General features: G+C 42.0%; 2 protein-coding genes across 2 annotated transcripts in view; one reads left to right on the top strand and one right to left on the bottom strand.

Annotated features, from left to right (window-relative positions):
* Positions 1-5,208, bottom strand: part of cacnb3a (calcium channel, voltage-dependent, beta 3a) — a 30,081-nt gene extending 24,873 nt beyond the window's left edge. The window contains exons 1-2 of the mRNA XM_072449184.1: positions 5,050-5,208; positions 3,639-3,731 (exon numbers count right to left, since the gene is read on the bottom strand). Of these exons, the coding sequence (XP_072305285.1) occupies positions 3,639-3,731; positions 5,050-5,130 (174 nt within the window). The 5' untranslated portion in view covers positions 5,131-5,208. The remainder of the gene's footprint in view (positions 1-3,638; positions 3,732-5,049) is intronic.
* A 3,476-nt stretch (positions 5,209-8,684) lies between these two features.
* Positions 8,685-19,261, top strand: part of adcy6a (adenylate cyclase 6a) — a 47,836-nt gene continuing 37,259 nt past the window's right edge. The window contains exons 1-3 of the mRNA XM_072449183.1: positions 8,685-8,879; positions 14,118-14,347; positions 15,126-16,053. Of these exons, the coding sequence (XP_072305284.1) occupies positions 14,328-14,347; positions 15,126-16,053 (948 nt within the window). The 5' untranslated portion in view covers positions 8,685-8,879; positions 14,118-14,327. The remainder of the gene's footprint in view (positions 8,880-14,117; positions 14,348-15,125; positions 16,054-19,261) is intronic.

Below are 19,261 nucleotides of genomic sequence, written 5' to 3'. Positions count from 1 at the left end.
GGAACATTCTAAGTCAGAATACCAACATTATTTGGATAATAGTGATTATTCAGTTCACAATATAATTGTAGGAACTAAAAAATATTAATTTTGACAATTGTAGACACAAAATGTAATATTTCAATTCAATCTATAATAATAAATATATCTAAATGCAAAGCACGTTTTTATCTTTCTGTTTTTGTCGCATTTTAAATTTAGTTTGTCATTCAGGAAGTTTAATGTCATGAAACTGGACACAAACTTGAGCAATAGTAATGTGTAAAATGGGAATTAAAGACAATTAATGATTTCACTTTTGCGATCTCAGTAATCATGAATAATCGTTTAATTGTACTTTTTTTTCTCTCACAACAATTGTAACATTCCTAATTTTAAGAAAAGCACACAAAGACAAGCAGGTGGACATTTAAATGTCTTTATATACTAGTCAAACTGTGGGACTAAACCAAGGCTAAAATAAGGGTACATTTGGGAACTTGAGCTCCAAAACGGTTTAATTTCAAGCTTTGTAGTTGAATGTGATTAGTTTCTACACCACATGACTCGGAAGACAAAACCAGGTCAGAACCAGGACTAAACCAAAACTAAATCCATTCCAAAACAACAAAACGTCCACTAAAATCAAGTTTGAACTCAACACAAAGTTTATATCAACCCAAAGTCTGAACAAGTGCAAGAAGCTGAACAATAGGACTAAACTATGTCTTAACCAGAACTAAAACAAACTAAAGGACATGAACTAACACCAACACTGAGGGTGCGATCACACTTCTGAGAATTGATCCTAAATTGAGCGCATTTCATTCCTGGTGTGGACAGTTCTAGCCCTTGTTTTGTCTTGATCTAGTCCAAGTTTAGTTTTGAGTTTAGTCCTGGTTAAGTCCCACTCTCAGAAGAACTTTACCAGAATCTGATCTGGGACTAAACCCGGACTAAACCAGGTCCCCGATTAGCATTTGGGCCGCAAGATTAATCACAATTGAATTCAGAGTTATAGCTTGAAATATTCTTAAATGAGCAAGTGCAAAGCCACAGCAAACAACAACATAGTGGCATTTTATTATGCAAAAAAATCTGCTGACTTTGTAGTTTAGACCTTTGTAGTTTTTCTAATCATTACATTTGTTGGATAGAAACTGGGGTAAATATTTATCATAGTTTTAAGTCAGTCAAGGGGCAGTTTGTGAAGAAATATTGAAAAAATAATAGTTTAAAATTACAGAGAAAACAGAATCCCTCTGTGATGTCATCAATATGCGACGTTCCATCATAAATGCAGGGACAATTTACACAAAACCCCTTTTTCCCTGACAGTTTAAACAATCATTCAACAAAAGAAAGGAGCTGTCAGGTAATATTGTTTGTCAAATCAAAACCACTGAGTAATTTATATAGATATTGGCCCTTGATGTCAGTGTGGTTGCTAGGTAACAGTTGTGGAATTACCTTTAACTATGTCACATCTGCTGCTCATGTCCAACTCTCAAACGTTAATGCTCCTGGACGTGTTTAAAATATGCACTGTGACCGCTATTATTAAATCATAAATCATGAATCTAATCGCAATTGCAATCAATGCTTGTCATATATAAAATAATTGTGAGAAGAAAAAAAAATCACAATTTGATATTTTTTCCAAAGTCATTCAGCCCAAACCAGCACACTGCCCAAGGCCACATATGAATATTTAATTGGGTGAAATATTGTTGTGGAAATGCGCGCTCTGTCATTAGTGTGGAGGATAAATAATGTGTTTCTGGTGAAGGTGTGGGCTCAGCTCTTTTCCTGCCGCCTCCAGCTACGATCTGATGCACGCACAGAAACAGAGCGGGTTTTTTTTATCATTCATGAATCTCAGAGATAACATTTTAATGATAACGTTACAGAAGATTAGTGAAACAAGCGTCACAGTGCTAACTCTTTTCTAATTCTACTGGTGTTTCCAATCTAATCTATAGATCCATTTTCTAAACATCTATGTATTATATTGAATTATAGATAATATACGCAAAAGTTTAATATTGGGTGTATTGTTTATATCAAGAAACTATGCTAAAAACGCTGATTAAATTTCAAATGGAACAAACATTCATGGGAATCTTTCAAACAAAGTTATCCAGGGATATTTCAGCATGTTTAATTTACTGTTCCTTGATTGCCTGATTTAAAAGCGAGTTTTAGCACATTTTTGTTGCATTACTAAAATATCATCTGAGCTGTTATCAGGTTGCATTTATATCATACATACATACATACATGCATGATACTTGATTGATAATAGTCGATTACAGGGGGTGTGGCATGGCGCTGGCAAAAGCTCACTCATGCAAAAACAACCATGTAAACAGTAATGGCATATGCATAATTAAAAAGGCAGATTATGAACTGTCCAGTCACTCAAAAACCAGCAAACTCGTGCCATTCTCCTTTCTGCTGTTGTGCATATAAACCCTTATAATACTCAGAAAACGATAGTCGACTAATACAAATATTTGTTGACACTATTGCCCCATAGTGCCTTGGAGACGTTATTGCGATGCTTGGTATGTTTTATACATTTTTAACTTGTATTTATTCATGAGTGGGCTTGCCTCTCCACAGATCTGATCTGTAACACGGCCTAGCTGCTTTTCTCCTTGGACATAGATGCATTTATTGCCATTCAATCCAGGCAAAACAATAACATCTCCATGGAGACGAGCACACGGCAGGCCCAACCAGAGAAAGTTACACTGTGCACCTTTACCTTCAGTAAGGGAACGACTTTAATGTAGCCATCAGGGGTGACCATAGCACACGCCAATATACAATATCCATTTAGCATGTATTTACTCCAGATGCCCTCCCTGGTGCAGCCTTTCCCAATTTCCAGGTGAATATTGTCAACACAAAACTGCTCTTTTTGTCTTAATGGCCATCACAAGGAGAGCACCGACTTTGAGCATGAGGTTGGACTTTAAATAAGGCAAGATCTTCAGCTCCATCTGCACAAGCCTGACCCAAAAATATTCATTCATAAAGTATGCTGGTGTGAGTTCATATAAGAGTTTTTAACAAGCGTTGTGGCGTCCTCTGCTGGACAGAAGAAGAAATGCAGCACCAAGTGGAACATATTGGACAAGGTATCGTTATACAAACTCAACCAGTGTCATTATAGACTTATGCAAGAAATCCACGTTAAAAGCCAAACTTGTGAACGTAAGGCATGGGATCTTAATAAAAACTACCTAAACCAACTATTCCAGACTATAATGGACTAAACTAGAACTAAACAAAGATCTTAGGGCCAAAGCAGTCGGGTCTGAAAAGAGCAAAACAACACAACTTAACATGTTAATATTTGTCACTTTATTTTATACTTTCCCCACACACTTCCAATCACAGGAGTTGCCTCTTAATGGCATATTTAAAGGTACTAACTGCATGACAAGTGATCCATTCAAAATCATAATCTATGCTCTGGAAAATTGTGATATGACATATTTTGGCATCTCACCCACCCTTAAAGACTCGACTAAATTAAGACTTGAACCAACACCAATTGAAGCAGGAGTGAACACAACCAAGCCTAAAACAGGACTAAAAGAAGTATCAACATTCATAAATTCCCTGCCCGGCCCCGGGGGATGTTTTACCTGTCTTTTGATGAAGCTGGAGGTTGTGTCCGAGGACGTGCTGCCATCTGACCGTTTGAAGCGGCTTTTCCTTTTGGGCAGCTTCCTGGGCAGCTGACGGGCACAAAACACAAACAGGTTGGACTTTTATTCTTTTATTCTCAAGCTTTACAAATACGTTCAGAAGTGCAGGTGAATCCTTCTTGTGTTAATGCTCCTGAATGTATTAAAAATGTGTACTGTAAAGCCCTTTAAGTACTACTGTACAGCATCACAGTTTAGTCATGGTTTACTTCTGGTTTACACTTAGTAAACTCTCATCCTATAACTTTGCTGATTTGGTTTAGTTCTGGTTTGGACCTGGTTTAATCCTTATTTAGTCCTGGTTTGGACCTGGATGGATCAGTCTTGGGTTGTGCCTGAATAAACGCCTCATTTAGTTTTTGTTCAGATCTAGTTTAAGTTTGTGTTTTATTTACCTTTTCTTGCTTAGTCTTGGTTTAGTTCTGGTTTAGACCCGGATCTGTCCTCGGTCAGACTTGGTTTACTGCTGATTTATGGTTCATGCTTATAGTTTGGACTGGTTGAATGATATCTTAGTTTAATTGCTTGTTAATGTGTTTAAACTGCTTTACACAAGGGCTGCAATGATTCATTAGAATAATCACAACTATTATTATTTTGATCATCGTAATTGTTATCTGGACTATACAGACTCTGAAACATGTGGACATATATTTTATTTAAAAAATAAAAAGAAAGAGGGAATACAGAATAAACAATTGATTTTTTCTAATCAATACACTTTATTTATAAATATTCTACTAGCTAACTAGAAGCCACCATGTTTCAGCCTTCATATCTTAAATAAGCTCAATATAAATGACAAATAATCCTTTGACTCGTTGTCTACAAATATAATCAATGGTTTGGACCTGGTGGAATCCTTGTTTGGACTTACATTAGTTCTATTTTAAGTCTAATTTAGTCCAACCAGAGTGAGCTGTACCATGTAATCTGAAGCTGAGCTGCCTGGAGCACAATAGGAGCTGGAGTGGGGGGTCCACAGGTGCCTAAAGGCCCTTCTGCAGCAGCCACAAGCTGCTTGTCCATGCAGTATAGAGCCGCAGCAGGAGATGGATTCAAATAAATAATAAAACGCCAACATAGGCTGGGTTTTGAGACAATAACGCTTGTCTTTTGTGAACACTGCGACTATTAAAGCACAAATGGAGCCTGCAGTCATCATCGCATCCACCTGCTGAGCACCGAGCTATAAATCTGCAGTTTTTGTGGATGGCAGGCGGAGGTTCGGAAAAAGTAGAGCCGATGCCAAAACGCACTAAAACGCCTCCAAACAACAAGTAGTCAAACCGGTCACGTCTTTGTTCTTGCATTTATGATTCGGATAATGAAAGTAGGCGGACTTTACCTGGAAATAATGCGACTGCGAGCCGGTTTCCACAGCCGACAGAGGGTCTACGGGCGATTTGGACATTTTGACTTGCACCATGTATCGAGAGCGCGCGGAGACATGGGCAGCGATGAGCAGACGAGGGACGCGAAATACATTTATGTGCAATAACCGAAGGACAGAGCAGGACAAGAGGGAGAGGAGGGACGCACAAATTAGTCCAGTGTCGCTGAATCAAAGGATGATCGCAGAAAAAGAGCGCCGTTCGTCGTTCGTGCGTCAGGAAATGTAAAGGCAACGGGAGAACCACGGACGGTATGGACTGAGGAGCGTCACAGGCCCGTACTAACCGCGCGTGCGGCGGGGGTGTGAGGAGCGGCACTCACGGCCATATGTCGGTGGTGATGGGCTGTATTCAAAGTCAACAGTTATGTGTCATCGCTCTGAGGACTTTGCGTACACTGGCTGCACATTAAAGGTGCACTGTGGCACTTTCTGGTGGAGGGTCCGCCACCTGCTTGTCCCATGATGCCGGGGAGCGATGTTGGCAACACATTCATATCCTGAACATCATCTTTTGATTGCTACACATACAGTTTGGAAAATGCTTTTTCACTGTGAGTGCGTTCGCCTCTCCACAGACCTGACCAGCCTGGTTGTCACCTGTTTGTCTCCATGGAGATGAACAAGTCGATCAGTATTTATCTTAACACTTGCCATAGTATCACTTGGTATCGGATCGAATCAAACATGACTGGCATCGGCCGTCCATAACCATGAGGCAAAATAAACATCAACCAAAGGGACAGATAGTGCCACTGGGTAATGGGTGCCACTGGGTTATGGGTGCAGTTGTGTTATGGGTGCAGTTGTTCTTTGACAAAACTTCCATGTAAAGGTGCAGTGTGTAACATTTCTGGTGGAGGGTCCGCCACCTCCTTGTGTCCTTGGAGATGTTATTACTTTGCCTTGAATGTTGCAAAGTGACCTCTTCACAGATCTGACTCCTAACTTGACCTGGTGGCGTCACATTCTTGTCATGATGAAGATACAGAAGTAAAATGCCACACTGTGGAACATTCTGGGCAAAGCAAAAACATCTCGAGTTGGCAGACCTTCTGCCAGAAGAACTCACACGTGAACCTTTAAGTCATTTTGCAGCTTTAAAGTTGAACCTGAATGAGACCATTAAAAAAAAGACTTCCGATTCTGCTCTTTGTGTATTTGCTTTAGTGTTGTCTTCTCATGTTGAATAGTAGACTATTATAATTATTATTATTATATATTTATTTAATATATATTTTTTGCCTTTTAGTGAGTTTTCATCCAGCACACATTACAAACAAAAAGACCAAAGAGAGAAAATAATGAAATAAATGAAATATATTAACCATAATTCGTTAATAGCTTTGTTTTGTCCAAATGGAGTTTAGCTGTAGCCCATGGGCTGTTTTTATCCCTGGGTTAATGTCCAGCAGAAGAGCAGCTTGCTCCAAAGATATCTTTTAACCAATTGTTGGCTCTTCTTCTTCTCTTACATTCTTTCCAAATCATTATTCAATTACATTTATTTTTGCAATACCTGAAATCACAACAGTAGTTGCCTCTAAGGGCAACAGTGAAAAAAACAGTTTAAACAATGTTCATAGGGACTTGGCAATGTCCCAGCATCCCGTGTCCTTAGACAAATGTCCCAAGCTCCCCTGTCCTTAGACCCTCCTTCTCGGCCAGGAAAAACCTACAAAACCTCCTTGGAAAGAAATTGTGTAAAAAAATAATTTTGTGTACATAGTGAGCCAATTTAAATGCTTTTTATCCTATAGCCTATTTTTTAAATTTTTTTATCCTATAACAGATTTAAATAGTTTTTATGTTTTACTTATATCGGTTGTTTTGATCATTGTTCATTTTTATGTTGCACCGAATCACCAAAGCAAGTTCCCATGTTTGTGAATTCTGTTCATTGACAATGGCAAAAAACTTTTTCTGATTCTGATTCTGGGAAAAAAAACCTGGAGGAGTTCCACAGTGAAGGAGAGATCAGACTCACTCAGACGGACAGAAGCACGCGAGATGGACAGAGGAGCTGGAGCCACTCAGTTCTTCAGGAGGAGAACCAGGGTTCTTCCAGGCAGATGAAGAACTGTCCATGTGGAGTAGAGTAGTTTCTCCAGGGCGTCGAGAAGCATCTGGATCCACAGATCATCGATGTGCCAAAGAAGTAAAAGAAATGAACAGCAATGAACAATTAAATATTAAATATTGTTGATGGGAAAAGTAGTTGGAAAATTAAAATAATACATTTGGCTAATATGAGACCAAGTAATAGAATATTGTTTATTTCTTTACATGCGTTTTGTGTTCTTATTCCAAGAAGACAGAACAGTGGAGCCAAGAGTATCTGTATATTAAACATAAAAAACATTAGGCTGTCCTGTCCTGTTTTTGCTTTATACTCTCATGTATACCATCAGTTGACACAGTTCTCCCGTAGGGCCTTTGTATGTGGTGTTTTTATGTTCTCACCATGACTGAAGAGATGCTCTGGGCGGTTTCCACTTAAAACCTCCAATATAAATAAATCCAGTTACTACTATGGCTCAAGATGTGTTCAGAGGACAAACTTTGTTTTTAATAAACAACATTAAGTCTCTAAGATACAATAAGACTTTCTGACATTGGAGCTCTTGTGTCCACATGATGGCAGTGTCCCTGTCCAAAGACAAACGCAAACCATCAAATCTATTAGAAATGTGCAGTTTCAATGAATCAAAGCATATTATATGAAGTTAAGGCTCAGATAGCGATTTGAACGTGGAAAGGCACTATATAAATATAATGTAATAAAGACAAGCAATAATATATTTTCAGGACTGGATTTTCTCTAATGTGCGTGTTTTATTTTGATGGAAATCAAATCTTAGTGGATAATTATCTTTTACTCAGACATACTGACTGTGTAAACAGTTTCACTGGTTTCATTTGTCACGAAGCCAAATCTGTCAAGCAATCACATTGTCTGTACAGTTTTAGCAATTACAGAGGATCTGTGAACACATTGTTTCTCTGTTAAACCACCTAAATCACAGTGTTACCTTACACAACACATTTAGTATACATACTGTGTATGGTTGTAGTCTGAAGACAATCTTCTTCTTGTTCATTGACAATGGCAATAAAACCTTTTCTGATTCTGATTCTTGCTGTAGGTCCGGCTCTTGACCACTAGGGGAAGTGCCGAGTTTCCAAAAGTGTCAGAAGTGGTGAACGCATAAAGCTCCACAAAAGCCACAGCTCAGGAGCAGGAAGTGTCCTTCAGAATAAGACGTTAGCAGCGGGTGAGCTGTTTTTGACCAGAAAAGTAGCCTTCAAGAACGAAGCACATTTTGGGGTATAATTGAGTACGTTCAGAGTGGGCTTTAACTGGGGATTAAGTGGACATGTTCAAACAACTAGCCAAGAAGCCAAGTCCTCTGACTCAAATGTCTTTGTTTTTTTATTTTATTTATGATAGATTTGTATTTTGCACAGCCTATAGTACAAACTGCAGCTTACAACTACACTTTATATGGGCCCACTTTATTTGCGTTTAAGAAATGCTTTAGCTTTGAAAGGACAGACAGGCGCGCAGCCGCGGCTTGCTGCTTCCGCTTGGAGAGTGGTGCTTGGAGCGGAGAGGGTCAGGGGGAGGAGAGGCTTGGGAGTGGAGCGAGAAGACGACAGGAGACCCACGGGTGATCACTGTGCACGCATCATCCCCGGACAGGCTCCTCCGCCCGGACACTTTACATCAAAGCGCATTGTCCACTGCGCTGCTTTGGCCCTTCGGAACAACAACATGAGCACGGGTGAGTCAAGACTCCAGAGCTGCTGCTGCTGCACAGGCCGACATATATAACATATGTGTGCCTGTCACTGAGCCCTGGAGCTGCCACACACTGACGGCTCCTGCCACACACTGACGGCTCCTGCCACACACTGACGACTCCTGCCACACACTGACGGCTCCTGACACACATTCACGGCTCCTGCCACACACTGACGGCTCCTGCCACACACTGACGGCTCCTGACACACATTCACGGCTCCTGACACACATTCACGGCTCCTGACACACACTGACGGCTCCTGACACACATTCACGGCTCCTGACACACATTCACGGCTCCTGACACACATTCACGGCTCCTGCCACACACAGCTGCTGCCAGGCCTCACGCCGGTGCCGTGCACGGTTCGACCTGGACATGTTTTCATCAGCGCGGCCAAAGGATGCGCACACAGTGTGTAAATGTAAATGTAGCTTCCTCTGACAGTGGAACAGACACATCAGGGATGTAGAACAGCTTGAGCTTGGATGTCAGCCTCTAATATTAGTGACATAACTTTGGGCTCTGTTTTATAATAATACACTCACAGATACACAGAGACGCACTCACTGCGTCTCTGAACACAAACGCTCTGCTCTTACTCATCTTCAGGAATGTGAAGCGCTATATCGTGTTTATCTGTGTTTATTTGCCTCTGCCGCATGTCTGTCGGTGCTCTCATCCTCTGTTTGGTGCATCCTCCAGAATGAAATAAACGCAGGATAAATCGCTGACAGCGGTTTGCTGTGCGCATTGGCCGCGGCCGCTCTGGACGCAGCGGAATGATTTCATGGTCCCAGCTCTGGTTGTCACATAGGCCACAGTGTTATGTAACGAGGAGCCTGCGCTGTTCGAATGCGGCCCTCGCACGGCCGCAGCGTCGTTCCTCCGGAGCTCAAACACCGCACATTATGGAGAGACGTGCACCTGATTGCATGTGTGCTCTGGGTTATTCCCCTGTGCCATTCTCCTCACATGTGCAGCGTGCCGCGCTCCGCCGCGGGCGCGACGCAGCGCGACGCTGCGTCTGCGGCCGCCGCTACAGACGCCGTGGACCGGTCATTGGGAGTGTAGCGTTTGTCCGATTGAAAATGCCCCTCAGGAGTCAGTCAGCACCTTCCCCGTCACCCGTTTAGCCGCACTCCTCCCTCTTCACGGGGGAACCATGAGCACCCTCCTCCCCAGCTGCTCGACCTTGTGCGGGGGGAGTTAGGGAGGCAGGGAGGCAGCCGGGGAGGAGGAGAAGGTGCGGACGGGGTGTGAGGGAGAGGAGAGGGTGAGGAGAGGGTGAGGAGGAGAGGAGAGGGAGAGGAGAGGGCGAGGGCGAGGGAGAGGGTGAGGAGAGGGAGAGGAGAGGGAGAGGGTGAGGAGAGGGAGAGGGAGAGGAGAGGGTGAGGGAGAGGGTGAGGGTGAGGAGAGGGTGAGGAGAGGGTGAGGGTGAGGAGAGGGTGAGGAGAGGGTGAGGGTGAGGAGAGGGTGAGGAGAGGGTGAGGAGAGGGTGAGGAGAGGGTGAGGGTGAGGAGAGGGTGAGGAGAGGGTGAGGAGGAGAGGAGAGGGAGAGGGTGAGAGGGAGAGGGAGAGGGTGAGGGAGAGGGTGAGGAGAGGGTGAGGAGAGGGTGAGGAGAGGGTGAGGAGGAGAGGAGAGGGAGAGGAAGAGGAGAGGGTGAGGAGAGGGTGAGGAGGAGAGGAGAGGGAGAGGAGAGGGCGAGGGCGAGGGAGAGGGTGAGGAGAGGGAGAGGAGAGGGAGAGGAGAGGGAGAGGAGAGGAGAGGGTGAGGAGAGGGAGAGGGAGAGGGAGAGGGTGAGGAGAGGGTGAGGAGAGGGTGAGGAGAGGGTGAGGAGAGGGTGAGGAGGAGAGGAGAGGGAGAGGAAGAGGAGAGGGTGAGGAGAGGGTGAGGAGGAGAGGAGAGGGAGAGGGAGAGGAAGAGGAGAGGGTGAGGAGAGGGTGAGGAGGAGAGGAGAGGGAGAGGGAGAGGAAGAGGAGAGGGTGAGGAGAGGGTGAGGAGAGGGAGAGGAGAGGGAGAGGAGAGGGTGAGGAGAGGGTGAGGAGGAGAGGAGAGGGAGAGGAAGAGGAGAGGGTGAGGAGAGGGTGAGGAGAGGGAGAGGAGAGGGAGAGGAGAGGGAGAGGAGAGGGAGAGGAGAGGGAGAGGAGAGGGAGAGGAGAGGGAGAGGAGAGGGAGAGGAGAGGGAGAGGGCTCTGGTTGTACTTGTCCAGGACAGAAGAGAGGAATACGGCCGTGTGCCAGAAAGAAGAGCAGCGAGATCTCTAGCGTGGAAATGCTATTTTTGCCTGAGCCCAGCGCGGTTCTGTCCGCGGCGGATCCGCTCAGACGCCTGCGATGCCTTTGGTGTCTGCAAATCTGCAAAAGGCTCAGTCAAATCAGATTGTTGCACTTAGTCATGCGTTTAGGGACATTTGGGCTGCGTGCATGGGCCAAACCTACAGGCTCTGTCCAATATTACATCATGACACGCTGTAAGGAGATTATAGCGGTATAAATAGCATGTTTGAAAATGCCACTAACCCACAGCTGTAGATATAAAAATATCCCCGGACACTGATAATTAGGTGGATATGGGGGATAAAAACCGCATGCCTATTACGCCCTGGAACTGCGGCTCACCAGCAGCAATACTTTACATTAAGTTTCACACAGAGCAGGACAATAAGAGTTCACAGAATATTCCCTGCGTGTGTTTTAGGAACTTCCTTCCACCACAAATCCAAACATGCTCCTTTTGTTTCCAACATGTGACACTGGGGAAAAACAGGTAGACATTTTGCCAAGTTGACTAGGATCCTTGCTCGCCTCCTTGATGGTGTTCTATTGCATTGCCTGGGATGTTCTAAAGTGTGGCATTAAACATACCGGTGTATATCTTGCATGTTTTGAATTTATGGCCTAAACAATTCAGGATTCATCAAATATTCTTAATTGTTAACTGGACTAACAGACACTTGGCAAAAGACTTTATATAACAAAGACGGTGGCATTATTGAACCAAAATGTCATTCTTTTATCAATGATATATACACTTATTTTGTAAATATTCTCTATTTAGAAGCAGTCACCATAATTCAACCTTTTTTTTGGTAAATATTTGATTAGAAACTCAATGGATGATCGAATTAATCACAAAAGAACATTTTATTCTGTCAACGGGACAAAAGTGTAGCTTCTTCCATTCCTTTGGCAGGGATCTGGTAAGTCACGTTTAAAAATCTGTCTGAAAGGAGGAGCTAACTACATGGAAACTAGTCGAATAATTGATTTAAAAAAAAAAAAATCATTGCAACCCAAATGCACATGACATAAAACATGGTAGAAAAGGTTTCAAAGGTGGTCATCTGCACAATGGTTTAGAAAGACGTTTGGACTGCCGTCTGGAAGTGACTTTTGAACGCCTATAGTTCTATAGTTTGAACTTTAGCTGAGACGGGTTCAGGTCTATGGTGGAATCTGTTGTTTAACTCAGAGTGCAGATTTGTTGTCCTGGTTTATGGTTCATATTTCAGTAATTACTGGGCTAATCCACATGAAACCAAATCTGATACAAAGTTCAAAGTCTTCTCTGTCAGCGAGAAATCTGAGAATGTCTTTGTTTTTTAAGATTTTGTGATCCAAAGGCTTTATTGACTGGAAAGTAAAGTGTGAAATGGTGGATGAGAGACAAGGGAGGAGATGCAGTAAATTATTGGCGTCAGGATTCAAAGTCACGACACTGCGGTTGGCTGCACCTTGAGCCTGGCATATGTGCGCTGTGCCTTAACCACTCCACCACCGGGCAACATGAAATCTGTGGATTTCTATTTTTGTTATTTCTTTAAAAAAACGATCCCCAATAGAATCATATTGAAACGCATTTACAAAAATGCCTTTGTACAGTTTTAGAATGAGGTCGAGCTTTATCAGAACTAGTATAAGAATACAGAGTTTGATAAAGAAATAATTATTATTTTGTGTTGAAAATATCAGTTTGTAGTTTAAAACATTGACTTAAAAGGAGCATTTTAAAATTAGCTTTGAAATCGGTATCGAGAATGGAGTAGGTATATCCAAATCTAGTTTGAAACGTTATTATGGTGACAACACCCGCCCATTATGCTCAGACCTGATCTCTCATTTTGAGCGATCATGTCAGTGGTTAATCTAAAGTTTCTGTCCCTTGCTTGAGGGCCCCAGTTCCAGAACTGTGGTGCTGTTTGTATTACTCAGCTTCTTGATAATTGTCTTGACAGTGTTCTGTTGTTTGTGGCATTTATCTGTATTTATTACAGATCTCCCATCAGTGATTGTGATATTTAACAGAGCAGTCTCTGTTATCTGACCAAGTTACTGTCAAATGTTATGCATCTGTTTCAGGTCGGAGAGGTTTCTTACACAAAGAACTCTATCATTTAGATTTACGGGTACATACATTTTATCGACAGCTGATGTACCATAACAAAGATGAGCTCGAGGTAGGGCATCAGGTTTAAATTTGGTCAAAGATGTCAAATCAATACACACACACTTGTTGCCAGTAGTGTTTAAACTGCAGAAGAAATTAGATCAAATATACCGTTTCAAAGGAAAAATGTCTTGTGTAAAACATTATTATACATGACATCACTGACAACATACATATTTAATCTTGTTTTGGTAAAGCGGGTCACATGTAACGCAGTGTGAAAGTGAATCCAGGATTTCACTGCAAGGGTTCAACTGGAAAAATTTACTCTTTGTCACGAAATCCCTCTGGACTTTGAAAACGTTTAATACAAACGATTAAATAGCGATAGATAGATGTTAGTGCTTTGCCTGGAATCTTCCACAGTAAGGCATTCAACGTATCTCCATGGTGACAAACATGTTTTTTAAAATTATTATTATTATTCTTTATTTCAATTGTGTGTTATTTACGTTAACATAAATTACCATCACAATAGACAAAAATCTCAATATCTTTCCCTATGAAAGCACATGTCATTGAATAGATGCCAGATAAGTTTAATGCCATACTCTGGAGCATAGGCAAAGCAAGAACATCTCCATGGAGACAAGCGGTGGAACACCAGAAAAGCTACACGTATTGCACTTTTAAATGTCTCTAAATAAACCCTTTGCATTTTGTTCATGGTTTCAAATGCTGTGACATTATTTTTCACGGTAATCCAAACACTGAACCTCGTGACATGGTTAATCTGTATTTAAATGTCCTTTGATGTTGTTCCCAGACGCAGTGGAGGTCCTGGATTCAGGCCTGGCAGGAGACAGGGCTGGTCCCCTCAGGCTCCGTGCGTGAGTGCTCTGCTGTGGACATCTGGAGCTGACCCCGCCCCTCTCCACGCTGCCGTCCCGCCGTGTGGCCTCAAAATACTCCCGACTAAAAACTCATACCCACTGGGATAAATGAGTGAGCCAAGTGGAAGGACCAGGTCTGGGACATGTACCAGAACCAAAACAGGTAAAGTTATTTCAAGTTCCTCATGTGAATGGCATATTACATTGTTTTTTTATTTAATTTTGTACATATATTTGTACAGAGCAATTGTTATGGAGATATGCAAAATGAGAATATTGAGTATATTGTAAAAAAAATTCCCTCAAAAAGAGACAGAAATGACTAGTGTAATCTTCCAAACAACTGTATAAAGTGATATGGTTCATTTCATGGTTCATTCTTCCTTTTGTGCCATACTGAAGACATTTACAGGCCCATTTTAGCACATTCTTACATTGTTCAAATATCGTCTGAAAATAAACATACATTTTAGTCAACATCGCAAACCCTTAATTGAACCTTGTTTTTGTATATATCACTAGTTAAGTAGGACTTATAAATACATGTTTTATTTGTTAATGTAAGTCAATGTAATTGTGAAGAATCTGATCATATAATGTTTTTTCTTTCCAAATACATCACTTTGTATAATAATTCTGATATTATCTCCACACTACAAATTGTAGTTCCCTCAAATACTATTACACTTATTTCTTGGACCACTACTTTTTTTAACTTCCATTTGTGATATTATTTTAAGATAACAGTACTCTTACCTGAGTACACATTTTGGCCATCCTCTGAACATTTGCAAGTTTTTATTTTTGATATTTCTAAAAAATACCATAGTCTACAATCGATAAATAGCTGCTCCTGCATCTCTCTGTCTGTGGGACACCATTATGACTATTGTAACATCTGAAAACAACCAATTAACCAAATCATTTTTAATCCCTCCCAGAATGTCCTGGTTCAGTGGATTCCTAGTTGCCAGAGTGGATGATCGGAAAACAGCGTGGGGGGAGCGCAATGGCAAGAAGTCCAAACGGAAGGGAGGCTCATCTCTCTGCAACCCGCGTTACATGAGCTGCCTGCGGGACTCCGATGCCATGGAGCCCCCTTCTGCTGCCCCCCTCCACCAGCAGCACCACCACCACCGGGGAGCGGGGGCAGGCGCCATGGGAGGGGGCAACTTCGGCGTCCGCTGCGGCTGGCAAGAGGACCACTACGGCAAGCGATCCGGCGAAGGCGTGGGCTTGAAATCCGTGGACTTGGGATTCGAAGACGGCGACTTGAAAGGCCGGAAAGGCGGCGGGTGCAACGGCGAAACGGGGGACGACGGGACGAACGGAGGAGGGATCGTCACGGCCGCCGACTGCTGGTTGCGAGTGGTCCGCGTTTTCCAGTCCAAAAAGTTTCAATCGCGGAAATTAGAGCGGCTTTACCAGCGTTACTTCTTCAGACTCAACCAGAGCTCCTTGACGATGCTCATGGGCGTGTTGGTGATCGTGTGCGGCATCATGCTAACCTTCCACTGTGTTCATGCCGCGCCGCACGTGGCCTACTCTTCGGCGCTGTCCGTGGCCATGGCGCTTTTCTTGGCGCTCATGATCGTGTGCAACCGCAACGGATTTCACCAGGACTACATGTGGATGGTCAGTTACCTGGTCATTGGTGTCTTGTTGCTAGTGCAGGTTTTCGGCGTCCTCATGGTGGCGCCGAGGAGTGCGTCCGAAGGCATTTGGTGGTCGGTGTTTTTTATCTACATCATCTACACTCTGCTGCCGGTGCGGATGCGAGCGGCCGTACTCAGCGGAGCCGTGCTGTCCATCATTCACGTCGTCAGCACCTGGCACATCAACCAGGAAGACAAATTCCTCTGGAAACAGGTACGTGTTTCGCTCCATCAGTTTGTTTCATGCTGGGTTTCAGATCGCTTTACAATATTCTAGGACTGTTGGCTTTCAGTCGTTTAGTCAGTGAATCATCTGATTAGGTTCATTAGGTCTTCACATCTTTATAGTTTAAAAAAAAGCTTTTGTCAGACCTGTATTTAAGTGTCATAAGATAAGATAAGATAAGATATTCCTTTATTGTCCCACATGGGGAAATTTCATTGGTGCAACGCAGGTAGATCCAGAGGTAGATACAGAAGAACAGATCACTTATAGGAAGTCTGAAAAACACTTTCAGTAGAAGATCTCCTATAAAGTCATACCTTGCCATGTTTCGGAGTCACTAGTAATGAATGGGTCAATGCAGTGGCGTGCGGTCAGGGCAAACAAAGTGTCACAACTATATTTAAATTGGTCTGAAATATATCCAAATAAGGCCGTTTTCACTTCTGCTGCTGAAGCTTGACTGGAAGTCACAGCGTTTTTTAGTGGCCTCTACAGGCATCTGAGCAGTACTGCGCGGGAAGCTTGGCTCTTCTTCTCCCGCCCCTTTTCATTCTGTGACCGTGTTTAGAGGCCCGTTCATGCTTCGCTTTTAGAACCAGAGCGGACAGCAGCTTCTTTTAGAGTTCTGCTCTGAAGACAACACAGCCTCAAAGCACCTGAATGAACCTGTGGGAATCTTGGATGGTTGCAGATTGTGCCCAACTGAGCATGTGCAGAAGAGACGCGATGAAACAGCGCTAAGTTTCAAAAAACTGACTTAAATCTTTCTTTGTAGCAAAGACTCTGTTCACATTTCTAATGATTAGACATTAGTTAGAAATACAGACATTTAACAACAGCGTGAGCATTTTATAGGTATGGGATAATAGCTCAGTAGGATAGGCGTTTCCCGTTCATGCTGGAGACTGTGGTTCAAATCTCACGCTTGCATGTTTTTTCACTTTTGCACGCAAAAAAAGCCCTCCCACTTACTGCACAGTGAGTACGAGCTGTTACCTTCAGGGAGACGTTGCCGTGCAGGCGAGCACAAAAGCAACAGATTAAAATGTTCTTTCTGACAAACATTTGTTGCTTTGCTTAACAAATCCAGTTAATTGGACACATTTTGAATTAAGTATTTTTTATTCTGATATTTATTCTCACTGGCTGTGTGCAATGTATTTTTTTCACTTTACAAGCACTTTATTGGGGTTGTGCAATAATGCATGGCCATATGTTTCTGTGTTGAAATTGTGCAGGTTGTTGTGTGGAATGTGAATTTCTGTCGGGGACAATAAAGTTGAACCTAACCTAAATGTCATCCACTAAATACTGATGAAGACCCCAAGTCACTGCACGCTACTGGGTCAAGGGTGTTTTAGTCGACCAACATTTTTTAGTCAACTAATTAGTTAGTTAAATCTTCCTTTTTACAAATAAATACTATTTCGTTATACCTTGCTATATAAATAATTGTTTTTGATGAAATCCTGTGCAGTTATATTCTTGTGTGTGCGCTTTCTTTCTTTTTTCTTTTTCATTTGGTCCGGACTGTACATGTTAATGAACATATGTGATATATAATGCATATATAATATGTTCAGATCAAACAGATTCCGGAATTTCCCCATTGTCTTATCTTAAAAGTTTTGAAAGCTTTTGCCAGTTTCATGCCACTGCACACTTTAGCCGACTGGCAGGACATGTTTTGAATGGTTTTGAATTTCTTTAGTTGACTGCAGCTTTACAACATTCTATAGGCTTATGATGGTTAATGGACGAGGACAGGGAAATTTGCAATGTTGACATGAATTTTTATTAGTTGACTAATTATTTTATTGATATTATGAAGATTATATGAACCGCAGCAGAATGGAGAAGGCTTTTTAGGAGTAAATTGTGAGTTAAATCTGTCATTTTCACGAATAAATACATAAAATATTTCTAATTGTGTGACATCTTAAAACTAAAAACAACTGGGTTAGGGATGCATACAGCAGCAACAATGCAACTTATTATGTATAAAACTCACTTATCCCGTTTAGTTTAGTCTAAAAACACATTCAGTTTCAGGCTTCTCTAAAATGTAGACATTTATTGTCTATTTATTTATTGAGATTTTTAGAGTGGGCACTTTGAACTAAATCCTACTGTTACATAACATAAATCATAAATCTAATCGCAAGAGCAACGTTTGTCAGAAACATTTGTTAGATATTTTGTCAAAAAAGTTAAACGTCAGCCGTAGTTGCATTAAACATTTATCATTTAAATGTTAAGCACTGGTTTGATTTTATTGAATATTCCATTTATATAAGCACCCTGTTCTTAATGATCATGAACCATTCATAAAGATCGTAGAAAAATATTCAAATGTGTCATCTGGACACTGTTTTGAAATTCAAGATGTTTCCACTTTCATCCAAAAGTTTTGCTTCTCTGAGCTGCGCACGCCCTGCGCGGCGGAAGGAGTTTCCTTATGATAACCTCTTGTGTTTATCTATTTGTTCACACTGCCTAAGTTTCATCTGAAGCTAATCTTCTTTGTTCCCCTAACAGCCCTTTAATGGGCCATATCAGTCATATTGTTAGCTGGCTGCAGCTCCCTCATCACTAATGCACCTGGTTAGCATCTGATTGGCCAGTATGGTTCTGACCAGGGCGTCAACACGCCGGTGTAAATAACCTGTCAAATTGTCAAATTGACCTTAAACCACCATTTCCTTTTAAAGAGGGATTCTCTTTTTTTTTTTTTTTTTTTTTTAACAAAAATCCTTAACTCATCTTTCAAGATGCAGACAGAACAATCCAATCCCAAAAAGCCTTGATTTAACCGCCAGTAAACGGACACAGAGCAGAGAAGATCTGGAGTAGAAACCTGACATCTGCGTCAGGGAAAAAGGATCAGGGAAAATAACTCCAGAATTGATCAATTGAAGAACAGAAATTGAATGAAAGAAATGAATGTCCATCCTCCCAGAAGAAGTGCACAAGAGAGTGATGGATTTTATACAGAATGCACAGGAAGCAGAGCAAAGGAATAGCAAGGAACGTCAACTCAAGAAGTTTAACATCCTCTCTAATAAGAAGAATGAGGGACATCCACCTCCTTCAAGAAGAGACATAAGATCTATTTGGATATTTGAACAAACAGTTGCCTGCTTCTGTTGTTCATGCCCTTTTTGTCTTGTACAATCATGTGTTTTGTATCATAAAT

This window comes from Eucyclogobius newberryi, unplaced genomic scaffold (genome assembly GCF_026437365.1).
Source record: "Eucyclogobius newberryi isolate DKJ021-1_F unplaced genomic scaffold, fEucNew1.0.hap1 SCAF_17, whole genome shotgun sequence".
Lineage (NCBI taxonomy): Eukaryota > Metazoa > Chordata > Actinopteri > Gobiiformes > Gobiidae > Eucyclogobius > Eucyclogobius newberryi.
The sequence above is the reverse complement of the archived record's forward strand: the minus strand, read 5'-3'. Positions and strand labels throughout refer to the sequence as shown.